This window comes from Budorcas taxicolor, chromosome 18, assembly GCF_023091745.1.
Source record: "Budorcas taxicolor isolate Tak-1 chromosome 18, Takin1.1, whole genome shotgun sequence".
Taxonomy (NCBI): Eukaryota; Metazoa; Chordata; class Mammalia; order Artiodactyla; family Bovidae; genus Budorcas; species Budorcas taxicolor.
Genome location: NC_068927.1, coordinates 16,094,436 through 16,109,051, shown reverse-complemented (window position 1 = coordinate 16,109,051; position 14,616 = coordinate 16,094,436). Strand labels below are relative to the sequence as shown.

The window sequence follows — 14,616 nt, the reverse complement described above, 5'->3', positions numbered from 1 at the left end:
CTGCCACTGCCCCTGCCTGAACAGCTCCTGACTCCTTTCTCCCTGTTCCTGCAGAGAGCTCCGAGGAGGAGGAGGAAGACGCCCCGTCGTTCGCACCTTCCAGCTCAGTTGATGGCAATAACACAGACTCAGAGTTTGAGAAGGGCCTAAAGCACAAGGCCAAGAATCCAGAGCCGCAGAAAACCGTGACCCCGGTCAAGGACGAGTATGAGTTTGACGAGGATGACGAGCAGGACAGAACCCCCCCAGTGGACGACAAACACTTACTGAAAAAGGACTACAGAAGAGAAGCCAAGTCAAATAGTTTTATTTCTATACCCAAAATGGAAGTGAAAAGCTACACGAAAAACAGCACGATTGCACCAAAGAAGGCGTCTCATCGCATCCTGTCGGACACGTCTGACGAGGAGGACGTCGGCGTCGCCGTGGGGGCGGGGGAGAAGCTGAGACTCTCAGCCCACACCATGCTGCCCGGCAACAAGACCCGGGAGCCTTCGAACTGCAAGCAGCAGAAGGAAAGAAATAAAGTGAAAAAGAAGCGAAAGAAAGAAATAAAGGGCAAAGAAGTGCGGTTTGGGAAGAGGGGCGACACGTTCTGCTCGTCCGAGTCTGAGAGCGAGTCCTCGGAAAGTGGTGAGGATGGCGGGGACTCGGTGGGCAGCCCAGGCTGCCTCAAGGAGTCCCCACTGGTGCTGAAGGACCCCGCCCTGTTCAGCTCCCTGTCCGCCTCCTCCACCTCATCCCACGGCAGCTCCACCGCCCAGAAGCATAATACCGGCCATGCAGACCCACACGCCAAGCATTGGCGGACAGACAATTGGAAAACCATTTCCTCTCCTGCCTGGTCCGAGGTCAGCTCCTTATCAGACTCCACCAGGACAAGACTGAGCAGTGAGTCTGATGGCTCCTCTGAAGGCTCCAGCGTGGAGTCACTGAAACCAGTCAGGAAGAGACAGGAGCACAAAAAGAGGGCTGGCCTGCAGGGCACGCTACCCGACAGGAAGAACTCCTTCCACCCGAGCGGGGATGGTGCCATCCCCAAGCTGGACAAGGAGGGCAAAGTCATCAAGAAACACAAGACTAAACATAAACACAAAAGCAAGGAGAAGGGGTTGTGCTCTGTCAGCCAGGAACTGAAGCTGAAGAGCTTTACCTACGAGTACGAGGACTCGAAGCAGAGGGCGGACAAGGCCATCCTCCTGGACGACGTGCCCGCTGAGAACAAGCTGAAGGGCCTGAAGCATGAGAGAGACCACTGCAAGAAAGAGGAGAAGCTCAGCAAGATGAAGTCAGAAGAAAAAGACTGGCTCTTTAAGGACGAGATGATCAAGGTCTCCAGAGAGGAGAAGTCGCTGAAGAGAATCAGGGACCTGAACAAGGACGGGGGCAGGGCCTTCCGGGAGGAGAAGGACCGTTCAAACAAGGCCGAGAAGGAGAGGCTGCTGAAGGAAAAGTCTCCTAAAGAGGAGAAGCTGCGGCTCTACAAAGAGGAAAGAAAGAAGAAGTCCAAAGACAGGCCCTCAAAGTTAGAGAAAAAGAATGACTTTAAGGATGAAAAAATTCCCAAAGAGAAGGAGAAGATCTTCAAGGAGGATAAAGAAAAACTCAGAAAAGAAAAAGGGTATCGGGAGGACTCTGCTTTTGACGAGTACTGTAACAAAAGTCAGTTTCTGGAAAACGAAGACACCAAGTTCAGTCTCTCTGACGACCAGCAGGATCGCTGGTTCTCGGATCTGTCAGATTCCTCCTTCGATTTCAAAGGGGAAGACAGCTGGGACTCCCCAGTGACAGACTACAGGGACATGAAGAGCGACTCTGTGGCCAGGCTGATCCTGGAGACGGTGAAGGAGGACAGCAAGGAGAAGAGGCGGGAGAGCAAGGCCCGGGAGAAGCGCGGGGACAGGGACTTTTTCTCTCGGAAAAAGGACAGGGATGGCCTGGAGCGGCGGCGAGAGCACGTGGCCGACAGGCACAGGGCCGTCCCCAGTTTCCTCTGCGAGAAGGACAAACGGCGGCGCGAGTCCACAGAGGGCAGCCGGGACCGGAAGGAGCCCCCTGAGGCTGCTAAGGAGCGGAGAGACGGGCGCGTGAAGCCCGAGGAGGTGCACAGGGAGGACCTGAAGGAGTATGGCTGTGACTTTGGGAAGAGCCTGGAGCCCTGGGAGAGGCACCACCCGGGGAGAGAGAAGGAGAAGAGGGAGAAGCTGAAGCTGGAGAAGCACAAGGAGAAGTCCAGCGACAAGGACAAAAGTGAAAAACTCATCCTTGAGAAATGTCCGAGGGACAGAGAGTTTGATAAGTGTTTTAAAGAGAAAAAGGATGCCAAGGAAAAGCATAAAGACGTGCACAGCAAAGACAAGGAGAGGAAGGCATCCCTTGACCAAGGCAGAGACAAACGGGAGAAGGCCTTCCCTGGAATCCTCTCCGAGGACTTCTCTGAAAAAAAAGACGAGAAAAAGGGCAAAGAGAAAAGCTGGTATATTGCAGATATCTTCACAGATGAAAGTGAAGATGAAAAAGATGACTACACAGCGAGCGGATTCAAAGTCGGGGAGGCGAGTGAAGGGCGGGGGGATGGCCCCCCCGAGAGAGAGGACGGGCGGGAGGTGCACCCCCCTGACCGGCACCGGAAGCACTCAGCCGACAGGCAAGCCCATGCTGAGAAGCAGAAGGACAAAGAGATGAGGGAGAAGAAGAAGGAGAAGGGGGCCGCGGACGGGGGGAAGGACAGGAGGGAGAAGACCTTTGAGAAGCACAAGGAGAAGAGGGACAGGAGGGACCGCACGTCTGTGGACGCCGTGCAGGACAAGAGGAGCAAGCAGAAGCTACCTGAGAAGGGGGAGAAGAGGCCCCCTGCGGAGGATAAGGCCAAGGCCAGGCACCGGGAGAGGCCGGACCGTGAGCAGGGCCGCGAGAGGAGGGCCAGCAAGGGCGCTGAGGCAGAGAGGAGCCTGCTGGAGCGGCTGGAGGAGGCGGCCCTGCAGGACTTCCGCGAGGACTCCCACGACAAGGCCAGCGAGGCGTCCTCCGACGGCTTCCCCGACCGCGGCCAGGACCCCAGCCTCAGCGCCCTCCTGGACGTGTCCTTCCCGGAGCCCCCAGAGGAGCGGGTGCGGGAGAGGGAGCGGCACCGGCACGCCTCGTCCTCCTCCAAGAAGAGCCACGATCGAGAGCGGGGCAGGAAGGACAAGCTCGAGAAGAAGGACAAGAGCGACGACTGCAAGGACGCCGGCGGCCGGAAGGACGCCGGCCAGTACGAGAAGGAGCTCCTGGACAGCGACGCTTACGGTGCCTCCTGCGGCTCCAAGGCTGACGCAGAGGATGAGCTGGACAAAGCCCTCGAGCTGTTTTCTGCTGAAAAGAAGGAGAAAAATGATCCTGAACGAGAGCCTCCTAAGAAGGTGGAGAAGGAGCTGCGGCCTTTCGGCTCCAGCGCCCTCAACCTCCTGAAGGAGAAGCGGCGGCGGGAGAAGCACCGCGAGCGGTGGCGAGAGGACAAGGAGCGGCACCGGCACCATCGTGAGGAGCCCAAGCCCCCGGCCAGGGACACCGCCCCCAGCGCCTTCCGAGACAAGGCCAAGGACGAGGGTGGGAAGCTCGGCGAGGCCAGGCTGAAGGAGAAGACCAAGGAGAATCCCGAGAAGGAGAAGGGAGACCCTGCGAAGCTCAGCAACGGAAATGACAAGCTGCTCCCGGCCAGAGACCCGGGCAAGAAAGACGTGCGGCCCCGGGAGAAGCTTCTGGGCGACGGGGACCTGATGATGACCAGCTTCGAGCGGATGCTGTCCCAGAAGGACCTAGAGATTGAGGAGCGGCACAAGCGGCACAAGGAGAGGATGAGGCAGATGGAGAAGCTGCGGCACCGCTCCGGGGACCCCAAGCTCAAGGAGAAGGCGCGGCCCGCAGAGGACGCACGCAAGAAGAGTCTGGATGGCCCGCCCAAGAAGCCACCTGGGCCCGACCTCACCCCAAAGGACAGAAAACCAAAGGAGTCCGTTCCTCCTGCCCCCGCCACTGAGAACAAGCCCCACCCGGGACTAGGAGTGGACCCCCGGGACTGGCTGGCAGGACCCCACATGAAAGAGGTCTTGCCTGCGTCCCCCAGGCCTGACCATGGCCGGCCCACTGGGGTCCCCACCCCCGCCTCGGTGGTGTCCTGCCCCAGCTACGAGGAGGCCATGCACACGCCCCGGACCCCGTCTTGCAGCGCTGATGACTACCCCGACCTCATGTTCGACTGCACGGACCCCCAGCCGATGTCCAGCACCTCTGCCAGCGCCTGCTCACCCTCTTTCTTTGACAGGTTCTCTGTGGCCACAAGTGGGATTTCAGAGACCCCAGGCCAGACATCAACGAGGCCACTGTGCACAAACCTTTACCGCTCGGTCTCCGTGGACGTCAGGAGGACCCCCGAGGAGGAGTTTGGCCTCGGGGACAAGCTGTTCAGACAGCAGAGTGTCCCCGCTGCTCCCAGCTACAGTTCACCAGGACAGCACCCCGAGGACAAGGCCCCTGGCCCTCCAGCACCCGCGGAGAAGTTCGCCTGCCTGTCTCCAGGGTATTACTCCCCGGACTATGGCATGCCCTCCCCCAAAGTCGACGCCTTGCACTGCCCGCCTGCGGCCACAGTCAACCTCACCCCCTCCCCAGAGGGCGCCTTTGCTGGTTTACAAGCCAAGTCCCCCGCTTCACACAGAGATGAGCTTTTGGCCCCGTCCATGGAGGGGGCCCTCCCCCCTGACCTTGGCATCCCCCTGGATGCCACGGAGGACCAGCAGGCCACTGCAGCCATCATTCCCCCGGAGCCCAGCTTCCTGGAGCCCCTGGACGAGGGCCCCTTCAGCACGGTCATCACGGAGGAACCAGTCGAATGGGCGCACCCTGCTGCTGCAGAGCAGGGCCTGCCCCCCGCCCTTATTGGGGGCACTCCTGGTGACACGGCCAGCTGGCCTGTGGGGTCGGACCTCCTCCTGAAGTCCCCACAGAGGTTCCCAGAGTCCCCGAAACAGTTCTGCCCTGCCGAGTCACTCCATCCCGAGCCCCCTTACCCGGCATCCCCCGTCTCATACCCTCTGCCGGTCCCCGAGCCGGGACTGGAAGCTAAGGACAAGGCCGAGGGAACAGTCCCAGCCACCGTCTCTGCTTCTGAGGAGTCGGCCCCGTTCGCCCCTCCCTCCCGGCTGGAGTCCTTCTTCAGTAACTGCAAGTCCCTTCCTGATGCGCCTCCTGATGCGCCCCCAGAGCCTGCGTGTGTGACAGCCGTGGCTCAGGTGGAGGCACTGGGGCCCCTGGAGAATAATTTCCTGGAAGGTGGTCACAACCTGTCGGCACTCGGCCCGGTGGAGCCGGTGCCCTGGTCCGGTGCCTTCCCCGCTGCCGAGGACGACCTCGACCTGGGGCCTTTCTCACTGCCAGAGCTCCCTCTCCAGACCAAGGATGTTCCCGACGTGGAAGCAGAGCCTGTGGAAGAGAGTCCTCTCGTTCCTCCAGAGAACACCCCCTTGGGGGCCCCTGTGCTCCCAGGCAGTGGGGAGGCTGCTGGGGCAGCTGCTGACCAACAGCTGGTGTCGCCTCCTGATCAGGCAGCCACCCGGCTCCCCACCGAAGCCGTGCCGGAGCCCCCAGAGGAGCCAAAGCCAGCAGCGCTGCCTGAGGCCACGGCAGAGGGAGGGTCCGGGCCAGAGGGGAGAGCCCCTGAGGACTCCCACCCTGGCTCAGGGCTCACACCAGCCCTCTCAGAGCAGCGTCCACCAGGGAGTGGAGATGAGGAGCCCGAGGGCCAAGATCCCTCGGCCTCGCCCCACAGCACCCTTGATGCCCCTGTGGATGGCTCGGCTCAGGCCCACATGGCAGATGGGGCCAGCCCTCAGGACAGTGCCGGGCCCGAGGGGACCCCGGACAGCGTCCAGCCTGAATCCACCGAACCAGAACCTAAACCGATGGCTGAGGCCCCGAAGGCACCCAAAGTAGAGGAGATCCCTCAGCGCATGACCAGGACCCGTGCCCAGATGCTGGCTAACCAGCACAAGCAGAGCTCACCACCCACTGAAAAGGAGCCCACGCCCACGCCCACGCCCACCCCCAGGGCCAAGGGTCGCGGCTCTGAGGACGACGACCCCCAGGCCCAGCACCCACGCAAACGCCGATTCCAGCGCTCCAGCCAGCAGCTGGCCCAGCAGATGCACACATCCACGCGGCAAACACGCGAGGTGATCCAGCAGACGCTGGCCGCCATCGTGGACGCCATCAAGCTGGACGCCATTGAGCCTTACCACAGCGACAGGTCCAACCCATACTTCGAGTATCTGCAGATCCGGAAGAAGATTGAGGAGAAGCGCAAAATCCTGTGCTACATCAGCCCGCAGGCGCCGCAGTGCTACGCCGAGTACGTCACCTACACCGGCTCCTACCTCCTGGATGGCAAGCCACTCAGCAAGCTGCACATCCCTGTGGTGAGTGCCCGCCCCAGAGGCGGGGAGCAGCCCCCTCCGCACTGGCCTCTGCCACTCGCCGTCTGCCCATGACACTGCCCAGTGTCACCTCCCTCCCTGCAGCCGCCTGGTCACCTTGCGCTTGGACCCCGGCCCACCCACCTCAGGCACACCCAGCCCCCTCTGCACCCCTTCCCACAGCATGAGGCTTTACAGAACCCGGCCCTAGACCCTCTTCCCCAGGGGCCAGAGGGCGCTGCTCATGCCTCCTTGAAGCAGGCCCCCACCCAGCAGGCCTACCAGACACAGGCCCCACCCTGCCTGTCAGCCGTCTGCTCCCCACATTCGTGCAGCTGTGACCATCCAGGCCCCGCCGCGCATACCTCTGGTCCCATCCTCATACTTGCATCTGGGCCGTGGGCAGGTCCTGCCACATGGACCTCTGGGGAAGCGTGTCCTCCATGTTTGGCTGCCCCCCACCCCCCACCTGGGAAGAGGCACGGGGTTCATGGCCGTGAGAGCCCACCTGGGCCACTTCTCTCCATCCGCAGCCAGAGCCTGGCCACTTCAGCTTTGTGATGCTCCCCAAGCGCCACCTGTTCACACATGAGCATTACCTCGCCTCGCTTTTTGACACCATCCCCTTCTCTGCAGAAAACCTAGCTTTCCTCTTGTTCTGTCCATCAGGCTCAGGGCGGGCTGTGTCCCATGTGTGTGGCCTGTCCCCAGACAGTCGGGGCCTTGAGGCACTAGGTTCAGGAACCTGTCCTGGGATCTCTGTTCAGGGAGAGGGATTTTCTGCCGATTGTCTGTAGAACACTTGGAACCAGAAAACAGGCAACAGCCGAGGGTGCCTGCCACCCGAGTTCACTGACAGCAGCCTGCGCGTGTGCCAGGCTCAACCCTATCTGGGGTGCAGGGCTTGGGGTCACGGCAGGCTGCCCCGCAGGTGGGCCTGGGCTTCCGCCCTCCGGAGCAGGAGGAGGGGTTCTCAGGGCCGAGACCCTGACGGGGACATCTGCCAGGTGCCCTGGGCCCTGAGGGGGCAGGCAGGCAGCTGAAGAGACCCAGCTGGGGTTTCCCTTTCCAAGTTTTGAGCTAATTTTAAACCAAAAGATTGGAAGACAGCACATACTTCAAGTGCGGGCCTCAAGTGCAGCCCTTCAGATGGTCTGTGGCTGGGAGCTCTTCCTCCCTCCTGCCCCCTCCAGCCCAGGGTCAAGGCCAAACGTTTCCTGTGTGACTCAGAAGCACTGGCTCTTCCCTTTGGGGTGGCTGCCGGCATCCATGGGCTTCTCTGGCCTGGCGGTGTCTCTTCAAAAGTTGCCAAAGCGGCCGGGCAAGTCCTCCACCTTGGGAAGACGGGCAGGCCCACTGTCCTGTTTGTGTCGCTTCTCGGCAGCTGTGTCCCAGTGCGCCTCACGTTGCTCGGAGCGCGTGAAGCCTGTGGTAAACGGGACCCTGCCAGTCCCCTGCTCCTGACCGCACCAGGGCAGCGCTGCAGACACCCAGTTCTTGGCTTCCCCTGCCGCCTCCCCCCGCCCTCTTCACAGGTGCCTGCAGCTCCCTTGGGGCAGGGGGGCTCACTCACCTGCTCCCGGGGATGCGTCCAGCTGCCGCGGGCTCCTGCTTGGCATCATGGGACCGTGGCGCGTGGGCTGGGGCAGCACTCAGCCCCCAGTGAGCCCTTCTCTTCTGTGGCCACAGATCGCGCCCCCACCCTCGCTGGCGGAGCCCCTGAAGGAGCTGTTCAAGCAGCAGGAGGCCGTGCGGGGGAAGCTCCGCCTGCAGCACAGCATCGAGCGGGTGAGTGCGCGCGCCCCGCCCCGCCCCGCCCCGCCCCGCCCCGCCCCGCCCCGCCCCGCCTGCGCAGCTCACCCGACCCCTCTCCCGCAGGAGAAGCTGATCGTCTCTTGCGAGCAGGAGATACTGCGGGTCCACTGCCGGGCAGCGAGGACCATCGCGAACCAGGCGGTGCCGTTCAGCGCCTGCACCATGCTGCTGGACTCAGAGGTGTACAACATGCCGCTGGAGAGCCAGGTGGGGCGTGGGCTGGGCGTGTGCTGACCATTTCCTCTGAAGCTCACATGAATTTCGGACACGAGCAGCCAGAGCTGCTGCTCTGGGGCTTCCTGAGCAGAGGACCCTGAGAGACTGTCGCCCTGGGGACGCGGTGCTGCCACTGACGGCAGGCGGGCCCAGGGGCCCGTTACCAGTGACTTGCCAGTCTGGGGCAGGGCCCAGGGCACCACCTGTCAGAACACACAGTCTGCCTCGTCGGTCCTCTAGAGTGGCCCTGCATGTCCACTCCAAGGGTCCAGCCTGCCTCTGTCCCAGTAGGTGGAGCCTGTGCCCCTCAGGGCCCCTACCCCATGCATGGACATGTCAGAGATCTCACGTGCAAAAAGCAAGCTGACTTGTGTGCACCCTGACCTACTCTCATCAGCCTCTACAACTCTGAAAACAGCCCAGACTGTGTCCTTCCGGGCCTGCCTTCTGCCTCTGTCCCTGTTCAGGCCTCGGCACCAAGTTCCCCAACAGGCTTCCATCCCCTACCCACTGGGCAGATCATGTGGAGACTGGCCACATGTGATGCAACAGTGGTTAAAGATTTTCCATTCACTTACCTATAATCTTTAAGGATACAAAAGCTTTAAAACTTTCCTCAGGTGATGTGCTAGCCATGACATATTTTTCACAAAACAAAAAGCATTTATCGATAGAAGTTTTGCTTTTTGCATCTAAAAGAAAACAGGATCTGCTGACCTTGAAAGGGTGTTGTTGGGCTTCCTCTTGAAGGTCCAGAGACGGGAGGTCTTGGGCCAGGGCTCCTCAGGCAGGTGGCTGCCTGCGGCTCTGGGGAGAGGCCCCGCCAGCTAACCAGCAGGAGCCGGTGGGAAACCTGGTCCACTCCTAAACCACTGTCCACTGCAGGGGCCCTCAGCCACCTCAGGCCTCCCAGATGTCCTTTTTAAAGAAAAAAACCACTTGCAGTTTTCACAAAGAAGAAACTGGACAGATGCCATCGTGGGCTCACCCTGAGGGGGTGTCCAGAGTCACCCGCAGGGCGGCTCCACTCTGGACAGTGTTGGGGGGCAGCTGCCTGGGCCCATAAGGAGGGTGGGGGTGTGTGTCCTGCTAGTTGGTCCTTGATGTGGGGACACAGGGTGGGGTTCCAGAAGCTGCACCCCAAGTGAGGGGGGCGGTCTTGACTGCCAGGAAGCTGCCCCTCCCTGATGCTCCCATGCACTTGGCTCTCCCTGCAGGGTGATGAGAACAAGTCAGTGCGGGACAGGTTCAACGCCCGCCAGTTTATATCCTGGTTGCAGGACGTGGACGACAAGTACGACCGCATGAAGGTGAGCCTCCCTCCCTGAGCGGCAGTGGCGGGCCGGGCTCTCCGGGTGGGGGCGGCTGCTGTGGGGCTGCGTGTGGAGGAGGCAGCTTCACACTGGCTCTGAGCCCAGCTGGCAGCAAGCGAGCGAGGCCTCCCCGCCCCCATGTTGCCTCTTAGAGTGTCTTCCCTCCTGTCCAGGTGTGCGGGGAGCAGCTCCTGTCACCAGCTGGCGGTCAGACCTCTGTGGGACCCCACCTTGACCCTCCTCAAAGGTCACAGCATCCACCAGCAGCCCTGCCCTGGATGTGCTGACCAGTGCAGCAGGCAGAGGACAGGGGGGAGATAGAGAGCTTAGCAAGTAAGAAGCACATCCTCCTCTGTAGGCGCGTGAACACACACCGGCAGTGACGCGCCTGCTACAGAGTAGGGCCCATGAGGCAGGGCCTGCTGAGTGTGGAGTTGATGGAGGCGAGACCCAGGTTCCACGCTGGGCTGCCAGCCTCACCCCCACCTTACCTCGGTGACCGCCCCCAGCACCATACCCAAGGGGGTGGCCAGGGGTCCAGAGGAGAGAGGCAACAGCTTACAGGGCCTTCAGGCTTGGCTGAGGCCACGTTTCTGACAAGCTCCAAGGTATGGAGGTCCCATGGTCAGTCCTCCCACCACCAGCCTGCCTGAAGGGAGCTGCCTGGAAAACTTTCCTTTAGGGAGATACTTTTTGACCAAAGTAAAATGAGTCTTGGTACATTAAAAAGACCACGCTGAGTCTAAATTTCCTTAATGTGCCAAGAACTTAAAAAGTAATAGAAAAAGAAACTGGTGAGGTATAGAGAGCAGGGGCACGGGATGGCCACACCCCCGTGGAATGGGCTCCTTGCGCGTGGCTGCTCGCTTGGGACCACAGGATGGACGAGGTCCCGCTAGGAGACAGGCCTCCCTCCTCAGGTCCCGCACCTTCAGGGCAGTTTTCTGGGTAAACAGGCATGCCTGTTGGGTGTCATGGGGTTTCAGCCTAACAGTTTCATTTCAGTCACTGAAAACTCGGACTGTACAGCAGTTCAGAAGCCCAGGAGTAGCTCAGGCTCGGGAGCACCCAGAGATGGAGACCCTACGTAGTACCTTAAATTAAGTAAGAGCAGCGGGACTCTGAGGGTCATGAGTGACTGTGCGTGCTGAGGACGCCTGGCCTGCTGGTGCACACAGGGCTTATTTCTGAAATAGGTTTTTAAACTGAATTATTTTAAAGCACTTTAGAGATTGTGATACCCTGCCCTGAACGCTTGTGTGCTCATCTAAGAAAATAAGATGAGCTTCCTGCGCAATCACTGTCACATCGTTAAGTCTGTTAACCCGAGTTTGTGCTCCCACCCGCCATGCTGCTATCTCCCATGTGTTCCCAAAACGTGCCCCGCACCCCCACTCCCTCACACCTCCTCCCCCCCGCAAGCCCACACTGCTGCCTCGGGTTATGACCCGTCTGGGTAACCCAGGTACTGTCCTCATTCCAACATTCTGCATTCTTAACATGAAACACACAGCACAGACTCCAGTCTGTTTGCCTTGGTACCTATTTCTAATGCTGAGAATGCGAATGAAGCCAATCTCACCAGCCATAAATAAAGTAATTGTAAAGTGAAAACAGAAAAGCAAAACTGTTACAAGTTCTGACTAGAGGCGAAACCCCCAGGCGTAGGGGCATAAAGCAGGAATGGACAGACGCCTGTGTGCTCAGCAAGGCCACTCACTGGGCAGGATGAGACCCAGATGCGAGAGGCCGTCCCAAGGCCAGAGCTTAAAAGGGTCCCCTGCCCCGACCTCACAGAAGTGCCGCGGCAGGGGGAGTGGGCAGCAGGGTCTCTCCTCCCTCCTCACCTGCCACATTTCCCGTGCAGACGTGTCTCCTGATGCGGCAGCAGCACGAGGCGGCGGCTCTCAACGCCGTGCAGAGGATGGAGTGGCAGCTGAAAGTCCAGGAGCTGGACCCCGCCGGGCACAAGTCACTGTGCGTGAACGAGGTGCCGTCCTTCTACGTGCCCATGGTCGACGTCAACGACGACTTTGTGCTCCTGCCGGCCTGATGCACAGGGACAGCTGCACAGGACACAGGCGAGCCCCCCTGACGTCTGCTGCCGAGTCCAGGCGGCGGGAGGAGACCATGTCCCCAGTGGGGACGCCTAGGGAGAAACCGCACTGGGTCCCTGGTGCGCCTCCTTCCCACCAGCCCCTGCGGGAGGACGCAGAGCCGGGGGCACAGGCACAGGCGCGGTGGCCTCGGGCTCTTCTCTGGCGGCTACGCAGGCATCTCAGGAGCTGCAGGATGGAGAACAGTCTTTAAATTCCTGGTTCCATTTTTGATCAACTCAAGAGAATAAAACTAAGGCGTCTACCCCTCAGCAACAGCGGTCTCTGGTCAGAGGGCGGGGAGAGCACCGGGCCAGCTGCTGTCCTGTCACCACGAAGCTGCCGATGGCTCGGGCCTCAGACCGGGGCCAGGACGCTGGGCCGGGTGAGGGCCTGGCTGCGCCGCCCGCCCGCCCGCCCGCCTCACAGGGACACGGAGGCAGGACACTCAGTTGTGTTTTTAATGGAGTCAAATCCACGTGGTTTGTATATTTTTTCCTTTAATCTTGGGCATTTTGTTTCTCTTTCTGAGAACATAACTTGAAACACTACAGAGCCAATAATCATATAAAAAGTGTACCCGTAAACGCTGTACAGTTTTATACACGTTCACAATGTACTTTTGCTGCCTTCTAGATAATTTATTTTGCAACACATTACTGCACAGTTGTAAATAACTTATGTACTGTAACATCACTTCAGTTATGTGTAAAGAAATAAATAAATTAATTACATGCTCTTTGTACACAACCCCTCTCAGGAGGGCAGATGTGGCTGTGAGGGGAGGGGTCCCTCCCTCGAAACCCCAATGCCTTCAACCTTTTTCCTTTTGAAACAAATTATACTTGCACCTCCTTTCCTGCCCTTACTGGGACCTGAGTGGCTGTCCTCTGCTCACAACTAGATGGCTGTGAGAGTAGGGGTCACCCAGCGGCTGTGTCCCCAGGGCCCATCAGAGCAGGAGGAGATAGGCGAGGCGTGAGCCATGGGACGGCTGGTGGCCTGGGCGGTGCAAACATGGATCCCTGGTCTCCCAGCTCCCCATGGGACCCTGCCATGCAGGGCACCCACCTAGGACGCGGGTCCCGCCTGAAACCACATACTCTGATCTCGTAATTACGTCTTGGGGTCTGTGCTCCTCTCAGGCCAGGGGTGTCTGTCCAATGGCTGGCCCAAGGTGGAAGGCGACGGGTGTAGGCCGCAGGGCTGAGCTGGGGCCAGCCTGGCCTTTGGGGATAACCCTGGGCACCTTGACCCCCACTCCCGTGCTTTTCTATACCTGGTAGGGGTGGGAGCTGCAGACACAACACCATTCAATTTCCTCTTTGTGGGCTCCCTGGCCTAAGCTCTCACCAGCCCCCCAACTTTGTGTTCCCCCTCATCACCCAGCACCTTTCTCAACATCAGGAATTAGGCCACACGTGTTCACCTGGTCCATCCTGGCCTCAGCACCGTTAGGCCACCCCTATGGAGATCCTGCACCTGGTGGAGCCCACACCTGGTGTCGGTCCCACCTGCTGAAGGTGCTGCTTCTGCACCAACGAGCCTGTGCAGAAGTGCGCCCCACGTTTGGCATGTCTGAACCACAATGACGTGACTCCCAGCCACGAAAGACAAATGTCATGGATGCTGTCATCGGCATGCCTGTGCACGAGTGGGACCCAGAAGACAAAAAGGAATTAAATTTCAGAATATGTAGAAAAGCCGTAAAACTCAACCATAAAAAATTCTATTAAAAAATGGGCAAAAGACTTGAACAATCCTTTCTTCAAAGAAGATGAACAAATGGTCAAACACATGAACAAATGCTCAACATGACTAATCCCTGGGGAAAAGCAAATGAGAACCACAATGAGATACCCGTTACACCCATCAGGATGGCTGCTAACAACACAATAACAAAACAGAAAACAGCAGGTGCTGGTGAGGATGTGCAGAAAGTGGGATCCTCCTACACTGCTGGTGGGAATGAAAAATGGTGCCGCCATGATGGAGAACACTGGAGGTTCTTCAAGGAATGTAAGTAACATATAATCCACTGATCCAACTTCTAGGAACACAGGCCACAGGAACTGAAAGCAGGGTTTCAAAGACTTGTCTACACCCCAGTGTTCACTGCAGCACTGTTCAAAACAGCTGAAACATGGAGTCAACCCGAACTATCCATTGACAGATGAATGGATAAGGAAAAGGTGAAGTAGTTTTTCAGCCTTTAAAAAGAAAAGAATGAGGTACGATGGATGAACCTTAAGGACACTATACTAAATGAAAAAAGACAAATACTGGACAATTTCACTTATATGACATACTTCTGAGTAGTCAAAATCAGACAAAATATGACACACTTTATTTTCCTGGGCAGCAAAATCACTGCAGGTGGTGACTGCAGTCATGAAATTGAAAGCTGCTTGCTGCTTGGAAAGAAAGCTATGACAAGCCTAGGTGGCATATTAAAAAGCAGAGACATTACTTTGCCAACAAAGTTCCATCTAGTCAAAACTATGGTTTATAGTCATGTATGGATGTGAGAGTTGGATCATAAAGAAATCTGAACACCAAAGAATTGATGCTTTGGACTGTGGTGTTAGAGAAGACTCTTTAGAGTCCCCTGGACTGCAAGGAGATCAAGCCAGTCAATCCTTTTAAAGGAAATCAACCCTGAATATTCATTGGAACGACCGATGCTGAAGCTTAGGCTCCAATACTTTGGCCACCTGGTGCAAAGAG

The 14,616-nt window shown here is 58.6% G+C and overlaps 1 protein-coding gene across 7 annotated transcripts in view; it reads left to right on the top strand.

Annotated features, from left to right (window-relative positions):
- ANKRD11 (ankyrin repeat domain containing 11) overlaps nt 1-12,627 on the top strand; it is a 117,474-nt gene extending 104,847 nt beyond the window's left edge. For 6 of the 7 annotated variants that reach the window (XM_052656651.1, XM_052656652.1, XM_052656655.1 and 3 more), the window contains 5 exons: nt 55-6,452; nt 8,139-8,237; nt 8,328-8,471; nt 9,698-9,790; nt 11,661-12,627. In XM_052656651.1, coding sequence (XP_052512611.1) covers nt 55-6,452; nt 8,139-8,237; nt 8,328-8,471; nt 9,698-9,790; nt 11,661-11,846 — 6,920 coding nt within the window. In that variant the 3' untranslated portion in view covers nt 11,847-12,627. Of the gene's footprint in view, nt 1-54; nt 6,453-8,138; nt 8,238-8,327; nt 8,472-9,697; nt 9,791-9,966; nt 10,127-11,660 lie in introns of all 7 variants that reach the window. The other variant, XM_052656654.1, reaches the window with a different exon arrangement.
- The last annotated feature ends 1,989 nt before the right edge of the window (nt 12,628-14,616 follow it).